The sequence below is a fragment of the Lissotriton vulgaris genome, chromosome 10 (assembly GCF_964263255.1).
Source record: "Lissotriton vulgaris chromosome 10, aLisVul1.2, whole genome shotgun sequence".
Lineage (NCBI taxonomy): Eukaryota > Metazoa > Chordata > Amphibia > Caudata > Salamandridae > Lissotriton > Lissotriton vulgaris.
In genome coordinates, this window is record NC_141698.1 from 625,887,611 (window position 1) to 625,909,311 (window position 21,701).

Here is a 21,701-nt window from a genome sequence, read left to right on the forward strand (position 1 = left end):
TACAATGTTTTAAAGGTAGGTTAGGGTGAAGTGCACCATTAGATGATTTCAATAAACTGTCGACAGGGACTATTCGAGCGGCACTGGCATTGTCTGACAGTCATATATATATGCCTTTTATATGCCAGAAACCACGAATGGACATTAAACCATTGCCTCAACTTAAAAGCTCCCTCTGTGAAAAAATAATGAATAATTATCAAGCGTAGCTGTATCTTCAGCCGGCCATCCACCCACCCCGGCACCAATCTTAAGCACCTATCTGTCCACCCGCCGATCCAGAGCACTCTCATCCATCCACACATACATACATCTGTCCCTGCACCTATCCTAAGCATCTATCAGCCCACCCGCTTATCCTAATTAGTGGTCCATGCATCCATTCTTCCTTCCATCCATCCATCCATCCATCCATTCATCCAGCCAGACAGCCAGACAGCCATCCATCCATTCATCCATTCACCCATCCATCCATCCATTCACCCATCCATCCATCCACTCATTCATTCATTCATTCATCCATCCATCCACCCAGCCAGCCATCCATCCATCTAGCACCACACAATTCCACGCCACACAATTCAGCAACTAGTCCAATCCAACCAACATAATTCCACAACCCACCACATACACTCCATAACACATAAGTAAAAGCATTGCCTTTTACAATGGCAATAACTCCAACAAATACAAGACCTATTGTAATAGTAATAAACATTGCCATTTACAATGCCAATAGCTCCAACTCCAACAAATGCGAGACCTATTGCATTTACAATGCTTGTTTCCTGGTTATTGCTGGCAGGACGGGCTGCTGAGTCAGCAGTTCGGCAGCGTCGCCTGCGGGCCGCCACAGCTTCAAGAGAAAACAAACATTCGCAGTAGAGCACGGAATCCATTCAAAACAATATGACTGTTGAATGTGGCTAAATACCGACTCTTGCTGAGCGGCGAGGTTTTGCTTTCTACATGTAAAATCGCCACATCATGGCTGCGGAACAAAAGTAGGCCAAGAGCTCAGACTTTTACGATGCTGCAAGGGAGCGCTGAGGTAGATGTATGCAAATTCTATTTAATGCCAAGAAAAGGCTGTTTTTCAGGAAAAATGGTTCGTGTTAGGACTGTAGCTGTCTGATCCGAATATGATCTGTTCCTTCTTAGACAACTCCCACTCAATATACCCACCTTGTCAGTTCTCGCACCAAGAATACACAATCTGATACAGATGTTTTCAGTAGGATCCATCTTGACCTTCATTCAAGGTAACACACTTGAGCCTTAAACAACGTCTTTGTAGCACTCTGTCATGGAGGCTGAGCTACTTTGCCGTTAGGCCATCTACATGTATTCTAGTGTCACTCTGACGCTGTTCCTGTTCCATTTCTACTGCCATTAGACCTTCCCCCATGCATATTGTTAATTCTTCCCATGATCCCATACTTGCGCCTGTTAAACATTTAAACATCAGGGGCCTATTTATAAATACAAATGGGAAAAATACAAATGGGAAAAATGAGAAGAGATTTCATGAAATAGCATCAAATAAAAACGCAACGACAATCAGGCCGGATGCTGGCACTATATCGCCCCAATAATACAGCAAAGCACACAAAATTAAGCAGCCATGAATATAAAGTGCATACTGGAAATTAGAAACACATTACCATAAATAAGATGAACTGAGCAGAAGGCCGGGGACATACAGTAAAACGCATGTCATTTAAAACATTAAAGATTGCCTGAGCTGTAAAGCAGGTGTGAGGAAGGTGACAACACCAAGGCAAACCTTGGGGTTCGGGAGGGACTGCAAATACAGAAATTGAGGTACCTCTCAATAGGGGCGACAGAAACATCTAGCATAACTGTTATAGAAACTGCAAAGGAAGCTGAAGAGGGTAGTGAAGTGCAAAGAACGCTCATCACAGACAGATCAGGATTTCCCTTGGGTGGAACTAGCCCAGAGGAAAAGAAGGTTGGCACCTGATCAGCCCTAACCTGAACCTGGTGAGGAGGGCCCTGACCCTTCCACCCTGGCCAAATAAAAGATTCCATGCCGAGGGTGGTTTGTACCAATACATGCTATCTGTTTGCAGGTTTCTGCAATTCAAGGGCCTCCCTTTCCTTGGAAAGGTGTTCCCATAAAAGCATCTTTGAGCCATTTTTTGTCCTTTGCCATAAGTTGACCAGGCGAGGTAAATATATCTAGTCTACCCAGCCTGTCGCACGTATCCTTGAAAGGGGTGGCCGGCGAGTGGGCAGAGTGGTGGTGGGGAATGGGAACTGGGGGAGACAAGTAAAAAAAACAATTACCTGCTCGCCGCATCGTGCCCTTCGCTTCTCCAGACACAGGCTCCCAGAGTGCACTGCTGCCAATCCTGATGCTGCTTTCATCAGGATTAGCCTGAGCACCGATGGTTTGCGCTTCCACAGCCTGTGCCTGCTCTTTCCAACCCAGCGATGCCGCTGGGGTTGGAGAGAGCTTCACTGTTCATGTGGGTTTGGCTGGTCTGAGACAGCTGGGTAAACCCAAATGCACAGTGAAGACAGTGCCCAACACTCCCCCTCCAGTCTGGCACAATCCTGGCCCCTCCCCCAAGCATCAGCTTCTAGAGAAAAATAAAACGATAATAAATAAGAGTTTATAATCATTTAATTTTTCATTTTTTCGGCTGCTGGGAGGTGGGGGCGACACTCCACCGCCAAGTGGAGGAGCCGCTGCTGATCCTTGACACACCTGAGACGTGGAATACGAAGGCCCATATTACAGCCAAGACATTCTGAAATGATGTCCCTAATCAGCGAGGCCTCCTGATTGCACCAGATGGAGCACCATAGCATCAGGGGGTCCAGTTAAATGAAATCACCACAAACTGCAGACCTAGTTCTTCATGGATAGCATAGCTAGGTGACCCAGGTGACATGCCAGGGAATCATCTACAAATTCTCTTCTACTCGTCTTGAAGGCCTATAATAACGTTATACCCCCACAAACCAGCACCTAAGTGAGGGTCGGAGCACATTTCTTGAGGGAAATCTCTGCAAGGGCTGTCAATGACTTGCTGCCTATTTTGGACACCAGGCTAAAGACGAATTATGCAGAACTGCCATACTTCAGGCCTCTTCTTTTAAGCAATGTCACCAAGACCCATGTGAGTCGAAGGGAACCCCAAAGTAGGGAAATTCATTAATTCAGCCCAAGGGGGCACCCTGGAGTGCAAAGCAGTGAGGTTTAGCTCACTTCTGTCGGCATGGTATCAGAAATGTCTTAGTCAGGGTCGCGTGCAACCCCAGGCTACTCATAAAAGTGTGTAAGTCAATAAGGCCTGGAGGCCCTTCAGTGTTCGAGGCATTAAGGCAGCGTCGTCGTCATTCAGAAGTACGGGGACACATCTTTCCTTTATGGTTGGCGGAACCCCGCCCATAGCCATCCGTGCTGCCTCCAGACCACTGATATATATAAGAAACAAAATGGGGGCAAGTATGCACCCATGCCAAACACCACGCCCCAGCCCAAAACTCTCTGTGCATTCGCCCTTCTGCCTAAATCTAATGCAAGCACTCAAATCGTGATGGAGGGCACGTAGAAAAGCCACCAGGCCGGGATCAAGCCCAAGGGAAAGGAGAACCTCCCAAAGTTTGGAGCTGACAGCGCCGTTAAATATTTAATCATCAGGGGACAATTTAAGAATAAAAATATAGAAAATGAGAAGAGATTTTTCCTTCCACCGTACGTATTCTTACTTTTATTGCATATTCATCAACATTTCCAGTGCTAAGCTTGGAAAGCTGTCCTAGGCGCAGGTTACCAGACATACGAGGTGTAAGGTCAGGTGACTTTTCTTGGGAGCTCCTGTTCCTGCTGCGTGGAGTTCTCCAAGTCCACACAAGAGGAAATCGAGCCCTTTTGTGCAAATGTGCACTTTCTTTTCCTTTTGTTCTTAAACTCCGGGAGAAAGTCCTCTCCTAGACTCCTATCAAATCTGAGAGTGACCAATTTCTCGTCCCTTCCTGGAAGCAGTGGCATCTGTCAGGGAATGAGGGCGGTGGGTGAAAAATAAAATAAACTTGCCACGGCTGCATCTCCTACAGTGCAGTGCTCGGGCAGCACAGTCCAGAAGCAGCCAGGCCCCTAGACTCTCCCAACCAATCACGGTGCTGCTTTACAACAGCTTTGTGATTGGTCTGAGCACCGTGGTTTAGCGCTTGGAGAGGAAATGGAATCCTGCACATGTTCTCCACCCAGGCTTTGCAACTTCTCCACCAAGCTATGATGCAAAGTGTGTGTGACGGTTTGGCCAGCCCAAGAGTACCAGCCAAACTGTCATGCTCACTTAGGGAGTTTAAACAACTCCTCCCCATTGCTTTGGCCAGCCCCACCCCCCACCCAACCTGGCTCAGAATCTGCAGTGAAAAATAAAATCATAACAACGTTATGTTATTATTATTTTATTAGAATTTTTTTGCACTGCTCAAATAGCAGTGGGGCGACGCTCCTCTGTATTAGGCTCTACGGAGCCGAAACGTCATGCGGCATAAATCTGCGTTAACAGAATAAAGAAGCACTAACTGTTGGTCCGTGTCCGAGAGGTTTCTTGCAGCGGGGCGGGAGCTGCTTTCTGCTGCTGAGACGCGGTGTTGGAATATATATATATATATATATATATATATATATATATATATATATATATATATATATATATTACCTACTAGCGGTCGCCAGTAGGTAGTTATAGTTAGGATTGGCTACCATAGGAAATCCGCAACATTCTATTGGGAACAACTCTGGCGCTGGTTAAGGAATTTGTGTGTAATTTTCCAAACTTTTGGCCAGCTCCGCTGCACTCCTTCCCTGAATGTTTCGGGAGGATTCGTGAAGTGGGGGCTGAGAAAAAAGGGGGGTCCCAAAACGTGTTTTCCCCATGTTACTTTCCATTGGACGGTCTAACAAGTCTACAACCCGAACCGCTGAACGGAATTACGCCAAACTTGGCAAAATTGTAGGGACTGGTACGCAGATGTGCCTTTGATATGTTTGGGGAAAATTGCTTCAGTGGTTTTTACGAAAATTAACTTCAAAAACACATATATATATCTATAGGTGCTCTCCGAGCGCACACAGGTGTGCGTACCGGGGAGCGCACCCTGCGCGCTACGGGAGTGCGCGAGCGGAAAGCTGATTGGCTGTCGGTGTCTGTCAACATTCTAAACAGTCCGGAGAGTCCGCCATCTTGTGTCTCGGTAGAATCGAGACACAAGAGGGGAAAAAGAAAGGGGGAAATATGGCTGTCGGGTGTCTGTCAACATTCTAAACAGTCCGGAGAGTCTGCCATCATGTGTCTCAGTAGAATCGAGACACAAGAGGTGAAAAAGAAAGGGGGAAATAATTAAAAGGGGGCAGAGTAGACACCCCTGACCCCCTAGGTTTTCTGAGGGGGGGTCTAGAAGGACCTTGAAGGGCAAAAAAACGTTTAATTTTTTTTGAAATTTTCGCGGGGTAAGCGCTGGCGGTGCTCCCCGGTACGCGCACCATGGGGAAAAACAGTGTAAAAAAATAGCGTAAAAAAATAAAGTAGAGTGTTTAGAGGAAAGTGATGCATTGCTGGAGTGTGTCACAAAAATGATGCAACTCCAGCAATGCATCCTTTCACATGGGGCTAGTCCCATGTGAAAGGGCCTGCGTCAGTCTTACGCTTGCTGTGAGGCAGGCGCAAGATTAAGACGCAACAGCATCGTAAAAGTGATGCAGTGAAATCTCATAGATTTCACTGCGTCACTTCTACGACCCTTCCTTTCGTTAATACGCCCCCTTTGCATACATTACAAATGGTGCAGGTATAATGTGGCGCAGGGGTTTACAAAGTGACGCATGTACCTAGATGCGTCACTTTGTAAATATGACTTAACAAGGTGCATTTTTTACACCACTGGTGCATCACATAAAGTGACGCACCAGCGGCGTAAAAGTGACGCATGGCCTAATAAATGAGGCCTTCAGTCTTCTACTCATGCGTCATATTTAATGTATGACGCATTATGTCGCAAGGAGTTACAGATACAACAGTATTTCTGACGTATCTGTAAGCGCAAAAGTGATGCATTGCTGGAGTGTGTCACAAAAGTGAAGCAACTCCAGCAATGCATCCTTTCACATGGGGCCAGCCCCATGTGAAAGGGCCTGCGTCAGTCTTACGCCTGCTGTGAGGCAGGCGCAGGATTTTGACGCAACAGTGTCGTAAAAGTGACGCAGTGAAATCTCATAGATTTCACTGCGTCACTTCTACGACCCTTTCTTGCGTCAATACGCCCCCTTTGCATACATTACACCTGGCGCAGGTATAATGTGGTGCAGGGGTTTACAAAGTGACACATCTACCTAGATGCGTCACTTTGTAAATATGACTCAACAAGGTGCATTTTTTACACCACTGGTGCGTCACAAAAAGTGACGCACCGGCGGCATAAAAGTGACACAAGGCCTCATAAATGAGGCCTTTAGTCTTCTACTCATGCGTCATACTTAATGTATGACGCATTATGTTGCAAGGAGTTACAGATACGTCAGAAATACCGACGTATCTGTAAGCGCAAAAGTGATGCATTGCTGGAGTGTGTCACAAAAGTGACGCAACTCCAGCAAAGCATCCTTTCATATGGGGCCAGCCCCATGTGAAAGGGCCTACGTCAGTCTTACGCCTGCTGTGAGGCAGGCGCAAGATTTTGACGCAACAGTGTCGTAAAAGTGACGCAGTGAAATCTCATAATTTCACTGCGTCACTTCTACGACCCTTTCTTGCGTCAATATGCCTCCTTTGCATACATTACACCTGGCGCAGGTATAATGTGGCGCAGGGGTTTACAAAGTGACGCATCTACCTAGATGCGTCACTTTGTAAATATGACTCAACAAGGTGCATTTTTTACACCACTGGTGCGTCAAGTGACGCACCGGCGGCGTAAAAGTGACACATAGCCTCATAAATGAGGCCTTCAGTCTTCTACTCTTACTTTTTCTTTCACTTTCTCTGTTTCTTCACTGCCTTACTCACCTGGTCTCACACTCAATTGTCTTTATCCAGTCTGTATCCCCACTCTTTCCTAAATATCACTGCTTTTTTCTTACCCTTCCACACCACCGTTCTTTTACTACATTTTCATCACTTATCCACATTCTCCATGTTCACTCTTCTTCTCTTCACTCTCGTTCCCCACACTCACCTTCTTTTAGTCCCCCTACTTCCCTTCCCCTCTCGTCCCTTTCTTTGCTTTCTCACTCATTTTCCTCTCTTCTCTCACTGCACTCCACTTCAGTTACTCTTTTTCATTTTTTTAAAATGCAGCTCTTTGATGAGAATTGGAGGTAGTTCTGAAAAGAACTTTTTTTTTCTTTTTTTTGAACAAAAACAAAAACAGGGAATGGGAAACTGCTCAACAGGAGCAAAAAAAAATAATCAAAATAAGGAGTGGGGTTGGTAGCGGTGGTTGTCTAATGCTCGAACCATGAGCATAACACTTTGTTCCCCATAACAAAGTAGCTGATCACATTTTCTGCATTTAATTACAGCTTCATTAAAAGCAGGCTGAATATTGGGGATCAGCTCTTCTGGTCGCCCCCTCACCGATGTAGTTGGTCCTCCGGTTGAAGTAGAGGCGCCATCCCTGGGAGCCTCTTGTGCCGGAGCTCTGACACTCTCCCGGGCAAAGTTCTGGGGGTGCCTCCTCTCGACGTGGCGAATCATGGTGGAGTTACCAAATGAATATTTTTTGGTGGGGTCACCCCGTGAGAGGACAGTGTGACATATTCGGCACTCCACCTTTGGAGCATTTACTTTTTTTTTATCATCTGAAATGGAAAAAAAACTTCCATATGAAGTGTTCTTTTACCCGGGGCTGAGGAACCTCTTCATCAATAAATCTCTCGGTGTCATCTTCGCGGCTGGATGTTCTGGCAGCCATGGTAATCCAACAATGATCCAAGAGCAAAAAGACAAGTCTTGCAGTCACAAAAGTGAAAGAAGAAGTGAAGGAAATGGGTGGGGATTTCATTCTTTGTAAAAAAAACTGTTCGCAACCAATGAAAAGAGTTATTTTAAGGTCACATGACTTGACGCGCTTACGCTACGCGCATCGGAGCGCTTCCGGGGGCGCTTACGCGGCGCGAACGTAGGCGCTTCCGGGGGCGCTTACGCGGCACGCTTGAGTGACGTTTTGATAGCTTTACGGAAATGTAAAATCATTTTCATTTCGTAAATCAAAAATACTGCTTTAATAAGTATGGTACTAAATGTCTTGCATTATTATTTACATTTCATACATATTTTTTTATGGACGCAGAAATAGCGCTCTCGGTGCGCTCTCGGGAGAGCTTACCGGTGCGCGCACCCGGAGCGATACAAGACAAAATGATACGGGTAAGCTCACCGGTCCGCGCACCCTGAGCGCACCAGGAAAAAAAATATATATATATACATTGAACAAATAATTTTTTTTAAAAAACAATATAATTAATTGTTGTAAAAAACAGCTAATAAAAAAAAATCGTAGGTTACAAAGTCGATATACAAAGGAATTAGCTTTTAAAAAAACTATGAAATTCACTGAGAAAACCATAAGATTCACAAACGTTATATTAGTTTTTAAAAAACCTTTGAAATTCAGTAAAAAAACAATAGGTTTCACACTCGTTATAGTTAGGAATTAGCATTTAAAAAACCTTTGAAATTCACTGAAAAAACCATAGGTTTCACACCAGTCATAGTTAGCTGAACATTTTACTCATACAAAACCATTGAAATTCCCACGTTATAGTTAGTTGAACTCACTATAACTCGCGCGCCCGCAATCCACTGCTGATGATGTCACATATTACATCATTCATGACATGGTCAGTGACATCACTGATGACATCACTGATGACATCTCAAATGACATCACTGATGACATCACTGATGACAACTCAAATGACATCACTGATGACATCATCCATGTGATAATACGATGCACCTCCTCACACTCTAATCTAACCTTTGATACACCCAGTGTTAAATACAAACTACCATTCCTGAAATTATTGACACACCAATACCAGTAACTACATACGCACTCACGGATTTCTAGGTCTACACACACATCCACTCATTCACCCATACAATCACTCATACATACGGTCACTCATCAATACATATACTAACACATACTTTCTCTCTTTTACAATCACTGATACAAGTACACATTGAACCATACAGTCACTTACGCAATCACAGGCTCTCATGTATAGTCATTTATATATGGCAACTCTCACATGCACTGTGTTTTACATATGTACTTACTTGGACATGGAGCACTGAGATTGCTATTCACTCACCAACACATCCATGCAGACAGTCAATCCCCCATACAGCTCTTTCCACATGCACTCTTGAACCCATATACCAAGTGAATCAACTGCTCACATATATATGCACAGAGTCACACACCTCCCAGCCACCCACACACACACTCACCCTCACATACAAATACTTGAACAACCAATCAATAACCCATATAGCCACTCACATAGCTACTGATCAACACATGCAGCAGCTTACACAACAACAGACATACTGATGCACATATTCAGACAGTTTAGTTACTAACCAATGCATTCAGTAAGACTCATTTAATCACTCACTCATACAGTCAGTCACGCACCTACTAAATCCTTCATCCAGACACTCATACATCCACTCATTCTTCAATATGTAAATTATTAACTTTAACTTCATTGTATTTTAACTTTTCAGAAACACACAGACACTGGATGATGTCATCAGTGATGTCATTTGAGATGTCATCAGTGATGTCATCAGTGATGTCACTGACCATGTCATGAATGATGTAATATGTGACATCATCAGCAGTGGATTGCGGGCGCGCGAGTTAACATTCTATTGTGAATAACTTTGTCGCCGGTTAAGGAATCTGCCTGAAAATCTCCTCAAATTTGCCTCGCGACGCTCCGGTCCTTCCCTGAAAGTTTGGGGGGGATTCGTGAAGCGGGGGCCGAAATAAAAGGGGGGTCCCACAACGTGTTTACCCCATGTTAATTTCCATAGGGCGGTCGACCTCACCTTTAGCCCGAACGGCTGAATGGATTTCCACCAAACTTGGCAAAATTGTAGGGACTGGTAGCCCGATGTGCCTTTGCTATGTCTCAAGATATGTGCTTCAGTGGATTTTGAGTAATTTAGGTTCAAAAATATATATATATCTATGGCCGCGCCCCGGTACGCGCACCGGGGAGCTAACCAGCGCGCTACGCGAGTTCGCGCGCGGAAAGCTGATTGGCTCTCGGGTGTCTTTCAACATTCCAAACAGTCCGGAGCGGTCGCCATCTTGTGTCTCGGTAGGATCGAGACACAAGAGGTGGCAAAAACAAAGGGGGAAATGACCATAAGGGGGCAGAGTAGACCCCCCTGACCTCCTAGGTTTGATGTGGGGGCTATAAAAGGGCCCCGCGGGGCAAAAAAACATATTTTTTTTATTTGCGCGGGGTGAGTGCCCGGTACGCGCACCGGGGAGCGTACCATGGGGAAAAAAGAATGACAGAGTTTTTAAAAAATGTAGCCTTTTTTTTATAAATTGGAGGTAGTTCTAAAAAGAACTGTTTTTTTTCTTCTTTTTGTGGTTTTATATTTTTTTAATGTTTTTTGAACATTTTGTACTTTTTTTGGCTTTTATGAACTATTTTATATATTTTTTGTTATTTTTATGGGGAGAAACAAAAAACAGGGAATTGAAAATGGCTCAACTGGAGCAAAAAAAAAAAAGGAAAAAATTAGAGTTTTTTGGGGCAATTGTGGTTGTCACCAGCAAGGAGGATGAGCTTTATGCTCTGTTCACCATAGAAGATGGTCTTACCACAAAAAATACATGTAATTCTGAATTCCCCAAACCGTGGTTGTATGCAAGGGATCGTCTCCCTTGTCTCTGGTCCCGATGAGTGTATATATGTGTGTGTTAGTGAGTGAATGACTGGCTCACTAGTGTCTTTATCAGTAACTACATATGTTTTAATCTAGTATATGTGAGTATTGATGTATATAAGTGAGTAAATGTGAGAGTGAGAGATTGAAAGAGTTCTTGTTTAAATAAGTATGTGTTTCTATAAGTGATTGTTTAAGAGAGTAAGTATGTGTAAGTTTCCTTAGAAGTAAGGTGGTAGTGTGTGTATAGCTGTATATGCAAATAAATGGATGATCAATAGTTTATTTGCATGTGTGATTATGTGTGTGAGTAACTTTTGGATGACTGTCGGTGTGTAACAGGATGTATAGGTGTTTCACTACATATGATGAGTGAATATATGTATGAGTGACTATATAGAACTGTTGGTGATTGAGTGGATGTGTATATAGATGGTGGTATTACTGAATTGGTTGTTGTAACTGGTATGGGTATCTCTATTTTTTTGAAAATTTTAGTTTCTATTTTTGAATATGTGTTTCAAGGGTTACATTACACTGAAAGGAGGTCTGTCACTCTGTCACAAGGATGGTGTCATCAGTGATGTCATGAGTGATGTCATTGACCATGTCATGAGTGATGTAATATACGACGTCATCAGCAGTGCATTGCAGGTGCGCAAGTTATAGTGAGTCCAACTAACTATAACGTGGGAATTTCAATGGTTTTATGTCAGTAAAATTTCCAGCTAACTATAACTGGTGTGAAAGCTATGGTTTTTTCAGTGAATATATATATATATATATATATATATATATATACACACACACACACACACACTATTGGTTGCTGCACTTGGCAGTTCTCCTTCCAGTAGTGTCGGTGCCTGCTAAGGCGGCAGCTGCTGTTACATTTAACTTTGACCAAGCATTCCCATCCAGAATTCCAGAGGAAAAACAAAGCGGCACACCAGAGGACCACACAATAATTTTATTGTGCACCAAGATGACTTGTTTCGGGCCAAGCCTTTATTGAGTGATGTGGTATGTGCAAATTCCCTTAAAAATACAACCAATAATTAATAGAAAGTGAGAAAAGACTTTTTGTCATTGCGTGTTACTCGGTTCGATTTCAACAGATTATATAAGCATTTGCTATTAAACGCATTCATCAATGATAATAGTTACAATAGACAATATCATAATGTTCTTGCAATATGAACAATTGTTTATGTTGATTCATGATTGTCAACATTAATCTTGCCACAAATAACCAATAAAGTTACTTCACCAAATCTTGCTCTTGAAAAACTGTGCCAATAGGTAAATATGAGCAGCATGTTTGCGGTGGCAGACAGCAATAAGGTTAAATTCAATTCTCATCTCAATACATGCATGCATAATAAATAACTTGCAATAATTGCACACTACAGGATACTTAAAAGAACCAACAATTGCAGTTCTCGTTTGCCTTTAACCTCATCGCTGCTACACATATTCCCCTCCTGTGCTGAAAAATCATTATCATTATAGTTTCATGACGGAACGGTTCCGTCATCAGCACAGCTCCACTGTGCCTCATGACGGAACCGTTCCGTCATGAGCATCGAAGGGGTTACTATCATCTGTTAATCATTGGCGCCTACAATAGTCAATTCCCTTTGATGGCAGCCGTAATTAATGTAATAGCAAACCACCATTTTTTGGAGATCGTACCATGACCAAATCTTGCTCTAAAAAACGGTGTCATTAGTTTAAATACGAGCAACATGTTTGCAGTGGTAGGCAGCAATAAAGTTAGATTTAATTCCCATCTCAATTTATGCATGCATCATAAATACTTCCAATAATTACACTCTACAGAATACTTAATTGAGATAACAATGGCATTTCTTAGAATCGTACCGTAATGTACGTGTTGATTCCATACCAACTTATAATGAGTATTGTACTCCATGTATTACTCACTTAATCATTAATTTATTACCTTATGTTCGGAATATAAGCACATAGGTGCACTGTGTCCCTGGACAGTCAACAGTATGTGATTATATTAGTGAGTGAAAATTATTTTTTTAAAGTGTTTGTAACCAAGTGACAAAAATGGGGAGAGGTAATGATCTCCAGAAAGTGCCCTATTGGAACATCTGACACCTCATCTAATGATTGAATTCATATTCATATGTTGATCACTGGTGCCCTGATGCACTTGGCATACTCATTTAGGCTTGATAGATATTTTAGATGCCGAGTAGCTTTAATGATTAAGGGCATCTCCTTTAATTACCTCACATTTAAAATTAGTGAACCTTTTAAAAACCTTTCTGAAAGGAGGCCGTTACTGCTCAATATTAAGGATCTTAACATCTTATATGGGTTGCTAGTTCTTCTCCACTATTCAACCCGTTGGGAGTTTTCGTACTGAGATCAATGATACATCTCGATTCCAAAATACAGAGGTGTTTCTCTCTGTCACTTCCTCTCTCGTGTGGCATTGCTCTATCTATCCCATAGAACTGTAACAGTCTGTTGTTGCTGTTATGTTTCTGAGCAAAATTTCATACTGTGGGATAGTTAAAATCTTGGTTGGATATAGCACGTAGGTGTTGTAAGATTCAGATTTTTACTTGCAACTTTGTATTACCAACATATTTGGAACTCTAAAACGTAATGACGAAATCACTGATACATGTGATTAGTTTAGTGATTGTCTTTGTCGTTTCCAAATCAGTGGTATATGTTCGGCGACGCCTACTATTCGTGCAAGCTTTGCAAGAATTGCATGTTACGAAACCTTTAGCTGAATTTAACCAATTGTTTGAGGCTACTTTCTGCTGATAACTGTGGACCAAACGGTATTTTATTGATCTTAGTCTTCTGTAAGTAATGTTGGGTGAGCTACCTATGCACTTCCTTATGAAGGGATTTTACTTCCAACAGGCTCCAATGAGCCTTCATTGATCTCCATAGTTTAATTGAGCCCCTACTGTAAGTGGTAATCATCTTGGGTGCCTCACTCTTCTCTTTATTAGATTTGGGCCTGTTACTAAACAGTAACTCATTCTGTGTTTTCCCAATTATCTTCTTTTTGGCCTCAGCAAGCAGTTTATTGCCCCTCTCTGTCTGACTCTCTTTTCCATTGTTGTTTGTTAATTTTCATACCGGTCATTGGAGCTACAATTACGACAAGGTCGCAGGAGTTCGTCGTACAGGAACTGCGGACCAGTGGTGTGGGATGATTGCTGGAGGTGTGTAGGATTTTATTGCCTGCTGTTTATTTTCTAAAAAGACTTGTGGTTATTTTGTTATTCACAATTTTTATACTGACATCAAGGAATTCAGAGTAATCAGTGCTTATTTTATGGATAAAACTTAGATTTAAATCATTTGTTCCTAATTTCTGAATGAATTCCAGAGCCAAAGTTTGAGGCCCGTCCCAAATCAGGGGCAGGTCATCTATGTACCTGATCCAAATTGGGATGTGTTCTGTGTATGGGTCATTTGCCTCTGTGCACACTTCCTGTTCTTCCCACCAGCCTAGCAACAAATTAGCCAGGCTGGAGGCAAAACATGTACCCATTGCGGTTCCTGACTTCTGACGATACAATGTTTTTTCGAATAAGAATATGTTCTGTTCTAGGCAGTACGTCATAATTTTTTCCAACATTTAACATCGGGGATGGCAACAGAGAACGGGGACTAAGGAGGCTTGAATCACGATATATATACTCTATGTGAATAGAAATATACCTATAGGGTTGAACACTGAAGAAGAGCTTGATGGTCATCTTTAAAATTCATGTTCTCTACTTTTTCTATTGTCTAGTTATCAGGGCGCCATGTGAAATTAGTTGTTTTTTTTGTTGTAATTCATGTTTAGTGGTGAAGAAGCACTAGTGGAAAGATTAGCTGTCTCTACTAGCTGCAGTTTGTTTGGAACAATTATATCGCAATTCGAAGATGACTTTATACTGTCATGCCAATTGATTATCATTAACTGGACCTCAAATTGCATAATCAATAACCAAATATACAAGGGATACATTGCTTCAGTTTGAAAATGGCATGCTTTTATTTTTTCTTATATTGTCTGGGGTGAGGGGGGTTGCAAATAAAAATACTCTAAATATCGGATTACCTGCGTGCTTCTGACGACACAAAGTTGGATTGTGTGGTAATATATATCTATATTCCCACGTTATAGTTAGTTGGACTCACTATAACTTGCGCGTGCAATGCAATGCTGATGACGTCACATATTACATCACTCATGACATGGTCAGTGACATCACTCATGACATCACTGATGACATCTCAAATGACATCACTGATGACAACATCCTTGTGACAAAGTGGCAGACCTATCAGCATAAAATAACCTTTGACACACACATTCAAAAATAGAAACTAACATTTTCTTAAAAAAGGAGAAACCAATACCAATTACAACAACTTATTAGGTAATTCCAACATCTACATACACATCAGCTCATTCACCAACAGTTCTATATAGTCACTCATGCATGTACTTACTCATCATATGTACTCATACACCTATACATCCTGTTACACACTAATACTCATCCATATAGTTACTCACACACAAATTCACACATACAAATAAACTATCAAAAAACCATTTACTTGATTATACTGCTATATACACACCACTACACATACTCCTACAGAAACGGAAACATATTTACTCTCTTAAACAGTCAATTATAAAAACACATTCTCACTAACCCACCCATACACACAATCATCCACCCATACAGTCTTGCACACATGCTGTCTTCAAAATACATACAAATAGTGAGTCACTCATTCATGCATCTGTGCTCTAAGTAATATCCCCCACCGAACCATACAGACACTGATACTGATACTCAAAAAAACAACTAATAACCCATATACACACTCATGTAGAAACTCACCAACCCATGCAGCCACTTATACACAAAGTGAGACACAGATACAGATATTTTAATATTTAAACATTACTCGCTAATATATATATTCACTAAGATACATTTAATAAGTCAGTTAACCAATCAATTTTATACAAAAAAATCCATTTAGACATTTATTTACCCATTTATTCTTCCATCAACCTTTACGTATACATATATAAAAAATATTTATTTTTCATAAAGATACACATTCACTGGATGATGTTGTCAGTGATGTCATTTGAGATGTCATCAGTGATGTCATGAGTGATGTCACTGACCATGTCATGAGTGATGTAATATGTGACGTCATCAGCAGTGCATTGCACGCGCAAGTTATAGTGAGTCCAACTAACTATAACGTGGGAATTTCAATGGTTTTATGCAAGTAAAATTTCCACCTAACTATAACTGGTGTGAAACCTATGGTTTTTTCAGTGAATTTAATAGGTTTTTTAAATGCTAATTCCTAACTACATATATATATATATATAAAATTTCTATGGCAAAATGAAACCCCTCTTTTTGTTCCTTTTCAAATTAAATGTATTAAGTGTTACCACTTTATTCCAATCAAGATGACTTCAGGTGTGCCATACTTTTGTCATAAGTAAGACTGTTAGCGCTCTAGTTGTTCTTTAGAACACTCTTGGACATTCTGTCATTGGGCTATAGTTGGGCTAGATCTGGCTGATATTTGGGCTACATTTGTTTTTTTTGTCTCTGGTGGCCATCTTTGGGCTACATTGGGCTACATTGGGCTACATTTGGGCTCTAACATATATATAGCCCAATGTAGCCCAATATATATTTTTTCAAAGTTAATTTTCGTAAAAACCAACCTAAATTACTTAAAAATCCACTGGAGCACATATCTCGAGACATAGCAAAGGCACATCGGGCTACCAGTCCCTACAATTTTGCCAAGTTTGGTGGAAATCCATTCAGCCGTTCGGGCAAAAAGTGAGGTCGACCGCCCTATGGAAATTAACATGGGGAAAACACGTTTTGGGACCCCCCTTTTATCTCGGCCCCCGCTTGATAAATCCCCCCCAAACTTTCTGGGAAGGACCGGGGCGCCGCGAGGCAAAATTGAGGAAATTTTCAGGCAGATTCCTCAACCGGCGCCAAAGTTATTCACAATAGGATGTTGAGATTTTGCATTGAAAATAATCCTAACTATAACTACCTATTGGCGACCGCCAGTAGGTAATATATATATATATTGCTATATTGTTTAAGTACCGCGCAGGCAGTATAGTGATGCTTGTTATTTTGGCCACAATATTGTGGCAGCTTTGTCGTTTTGTCCTCTATATGCTGACATACAACACAAAGGGGTAAGTGTGTTAGTTATGTTTGTAAACATGCATGCAGCTGTGAAAGACGCCCTAGTGCTACCCACCTGTTCACTATTGATGTGTGCCCCCTGTAAACTTCTAAGCACTGGCCTGTCGTCACGTCCCACTTCCTGACAGTGTGATCGGCGCTGCATGTGAAAGCCACCTCGTTCTCCAAGTGACAGAAGGTGATGTAGCTTCCATGGCCTGGGAACAAACGAGTCCAGAAAAAGAAACAATTTGTTATAAGGGATTGGACAGCAACACATCAAATTTGTAATTCAGGCTTAATCAGTACCTTGGTAATATGTTACGTTTTATTTTTATTGAATTGTAATATAATTGTTTCTAATTATTATATGAGGTATAGGATAAACAGTAGCTGACATTTTGGATTATATGATGCATGCCAGCTGCCCAAAAGTCGTATGTCAGTATAACGCCATTGAACTATCAGCCTTCAAAAATACTGTGGCCAATTAAACAGCTACCTCTATATCATAAAGCTAAATATATGGCCCTCCTATTTAGATTCCTCTTGCGATCTAGTGGTTAGGGCGATAGAGAGGGTGTGATATCTTTGTTGTTTGATATTTCAACAGCGCCATTTAGTGGTAGACCTCCAATCCTGTCTTCTCCACCCTAAATAATCCACTCAATGTTTGTCCAAAAACATGTTACCCATTATAGAGCTGAAAATGGAAAATTCCTTTTCCCATCTCATCCGGCATGCCATAACCTAGCTAGTCCTGACACAGGACACAGGAGGCAGTCCTTGCTAGGTGGACTTTTTACACCACTATGCATGATTAGTGCTCAATTTCACTGAGTGGTTACAGGTGGCCGACACCTGCACTGTTTTATGGAGACCAGGATTTATTTCTCATCGTCAAACTTTGGCTCAGAGCAATAGAGAAAAAAGGCAGAAATGGGAGAAAGAGGCAGGAATCATTGCTTTGGGGCGATATCTCACCCCAACCAATCGCACTGCTATATCGTGCCATCCTAGGCGACATCTTCATAAACGTACTCTTTTTTTGTTTCAATTGCTGTCCTCGTTCATTTTGCTTGTTATTCTCTTTCTTAATATTACTTTAATTCCACACGTGGAGTAAAAATGCAATTTCCCAAGTTTCTTGTGTTCCCACTGTGTCCATCCGGACCTCTTCGAAAGAACACGACTAAAGCATATTTCATTCAGGGCAGCGTTTCTTCTCTAAAAACCCAATGCATTTTGTGCATGCAAGCACTTCTTCAGGGGTCACTACAATCAATAAAGAACAACCAATAGTTAATACAGTGACAGTCGTTACGCACAAACCATCTTGTTTACGGAGGGGATCAGGAAAGTTGTTTAGCTAAGATACACGGTGTGTACTAACAAGAAGGGGTGAGAGTGATAGGACCGGGAGTGAGCGAGTGTTGTGATATCGGCATGTTTTGAGAGCAAGGAGTAAACTACTGTTGGTTTGGGAGACGGGAGGGGTTCCGTTCGGATTTTTTAATAACAGCAAAAGACTGTTTGAGTACAAAGTATTGAAATATTTGAGCATGAAGCAAAATATGTGCGTAACGACTGTCACTGTATTAACGGTTGGTTGTTCTTTATTGATTGTAGTGCCCCTGAAGAAGTGCTTGCATGCACGAAATGCATTGGGTTTTTAGAGAATAAACGCTGCCCTGAATGAAATATGCTTTAGTTGTGTTCTTTCGAAGAAGTCCGGATGCACACAGTGGAAACACAAGAAACTTGGGAAATAGCATTTTTGCTCCACGTGTGGAATTAAAGTAATGTTAAGAAAGAGAATAACAAGAAAAAAGAACGAGGACAGAAATTGAAACAAAAAAGGGTACGTTTATGAAGATGTCGCCTAGGATGGCACGATATAGCAGTGCGATTGGTTGGGGTGAGATGTCGCCCCAAAGCAATGATGTTATGATCCATGAGTGCTTTTTGGGCATTGCACTTAAAAACCAGTCTGCACGCAGAGACAGAAAACATGGGAAAAGTTTTTGGAAAACTTAAAGAAAAGGTGTGCATCCTGTTCCTACATGTGATGATTGAGAAGGAGGCAGGAAAACTTAGAATAACAGTCCCAAAGGAAGAATGCATGCATAAAAAGAGAACCTTCGTGAGTAGGATTACAAATATTGATATTACTAGTAGCTTTCAGTTCAATAAGGAAGAAGTGTGACAGTAGGTGGTGCCATACCTTGCAGGAGCCTACAGCTCTGACTGTCTGATGTCCTCCACAGTCTCGCTGTGCAGTCCTCGCTGGCAGTCAACAGGTGGTGCCCGTCCGGGCTCAGGCTCAGCCAGTTGATGCCTCCACGGTGGTCAGAGCACACTTTGAGAAGGGGGGAGCGGGTAGAGTGACAGGTGGAGCCGCCGCTCCCCATCCTCCGGGGCCCGGCATGAGCAGCGGCAGGAGAAGGAGATAAATGGGCTGAGGATGGAGGTGGATGCATGAGACGAGAGCAGAGCTACCCACAGGAGCACTGAGGATTTGGACCACAATCACTTCTTCTTACCATTTGCACTGGGACATCACATCTGCTGTGTCTGCAACATACAAGAAATGGTGAAGAAAATCAGATTTGGCAACCATCAGCAGCACCATAGAACACTGTGGAAATAGCCTTTATCTACCTCATCAACAATAGTCATTGAAGAACCAAACCATGATTTAGACCCGAAGCAGGGTTTTTGGCACTGGGAGGAAAGGAAGTAATTGAATAGGCATTCTCTCTTACTAGTCTCATGGGCTTGATGGATCCTGCTATGCTGAGGGTGAGCTGAGTAACAGAAGAGGCGGTTATTTATTAGAGGGATGACGGTAATGCGTTAGGAAAGTTTAAAGAGGATTCCCCACCCTGGCGTGGGATGAGTGTGCTGCACCTTTGGGCTGTGATCCTCATGGTTCAAAGGTATAGAATAAGGACTTGAGGTGGGCATCTGCAGCAGGGATTTAGGAAAAATACAGATAACATAATAGTCCATTAAAATATTCAGCACATTATAAACTTTGCAGTATAGAAATACTATGAACCAGGGATTAAAAACACACATTTTCAAACCATATACCTAAGGGTAAAATTGTTATAGCAGTCAATCACACAATAACTATGTTTTCAATGTACTCAGTCCTACACTAATAGGCAAGGCTTGTTGATGCACATTTTTACCCATTCGTGAGGGAGGAGATTTACTGGGCTTTTATGTAGAGCTTGAGACCCCTGCAGTGGCAAGAGGCAGATGAGAACGACTGTACAGCACTGTTGCAGACTGTGACTTAGAGTGAATCCCTCCCTGTTAAGAGTAGTCAGGTAGTAACCATTGGAATAGTGATGGATTGATCAGTCTGAAAACACAAACCAGCCATTAGGAACTGCTGGTGAGGAAAAGGAAATCATAAAGCTTAGGGCCTGATTATGATGCCCGCACTGCCAAAGGTCACCGCTGTCCACCCGCCAGATAACAAATATTTTTGTAGGCTGGAGGTCTAGTGGGCAATCCTTTGGCGTGCCTACAGCAGTGCCTTTCAAAAAGACACCACAATGGGAATGTCAAAGGCCACTCCTGCACGGCATGGACTGTTAAGTCCATGCTGTGCAGGAACAGGAGGTGCATGCACACAGGGGTGCACAACATGTGCCCCCGCATGTATCCCCAGGCCCAGAGGCACAAGGGGGCCCTGTAGGGCCCTTTATGTTTCCTCCCTGCCTCTCTTTTCACTGTGGGCTTACCACCATAAAAAGTGAGACTGGGAGGAAACTTGTAATATGCTTGGCGGTGCCGCAGCGGCACCACAAAGCATATTGCAGCCTCAGGACCATCGCGCCACCGCCAGGGACCATAGAACCCGCCAAACTCTTAATCAGGCCCTTAGTTTCTCGTGATTTGCTCAGGCTGCAGGTAGGGTGTGCAAGGCAGTATACACAGCAGTACATGATGTATGGGGGAACCTGGTGGGTTCGGGATAATTTGACAAATGCAAGATCAGTGGCTGTTAGACCTGGTACCATTGGCGTGAGTCTCCCTTCCATTTGGCACTGATTGCTCCTCTGTTTTTGATATGTTTTGCTGGTTTAGATGATTTGGGCACTGTGCCACTGCTATTCAGTGCCACAATGCAGGTGCTCCCTATTGGAAATCCATGTATTGATAAGTAACTCCATGATTGGCTTATTTTTAATTTACTTGTCAGACCCTAGTACAGTGCACCATGTGTGCCCAGGGCCTGTAAATCAAATGCTGCTGGTGGGCTTGCAGCAATGGTTGTGCCACCCATAGGAGCTGCTTGCAAAGTGTGTCTCAGGCCTGCCATTGCAGAGCCTGTGTGCAGTCTGTGACTGCCATGTCGACTTGGCAAGTGCACCCACTTGCCAGTCCCTAAACCTTCACTTTTCTAAATATCACACACCCCTAAGGTAGACCCTAGGGCAGGGTGCAGTGTATGTAAAAGATA

General features: G+C 42.5%; 1 protein-coding gene across 1 annotated transcript in view; it reads right to left on the reverse strand.

Moving 5' to 3' along the window:
- The window catches only part of WDR86 (WD repeat domain 86), a 345,312-nt gene that overhangs the window by 282,367 nt on the left and 41,244 nt on the right, over positions 1-21,701 (reverse strand). The window contains exons 2-3 of the mRNA XM_086941464.1: positions 19,446-19,795; positions 17,298-17,439 (exon numbers count right to left, since the gene is read on the reverse strand). Of these exons, the coding sequence (XP_086797590.1) occupies positions 17,298-17,439; positions 19,446-19,701 (398 nt within the window). The 5' untranslated portion in view covers positions 19,702-19,795. The remainder of the gene's footprint in view (positions 1-17,297; positions 17,440-19,445; positions 19,796-21,701) is intronic.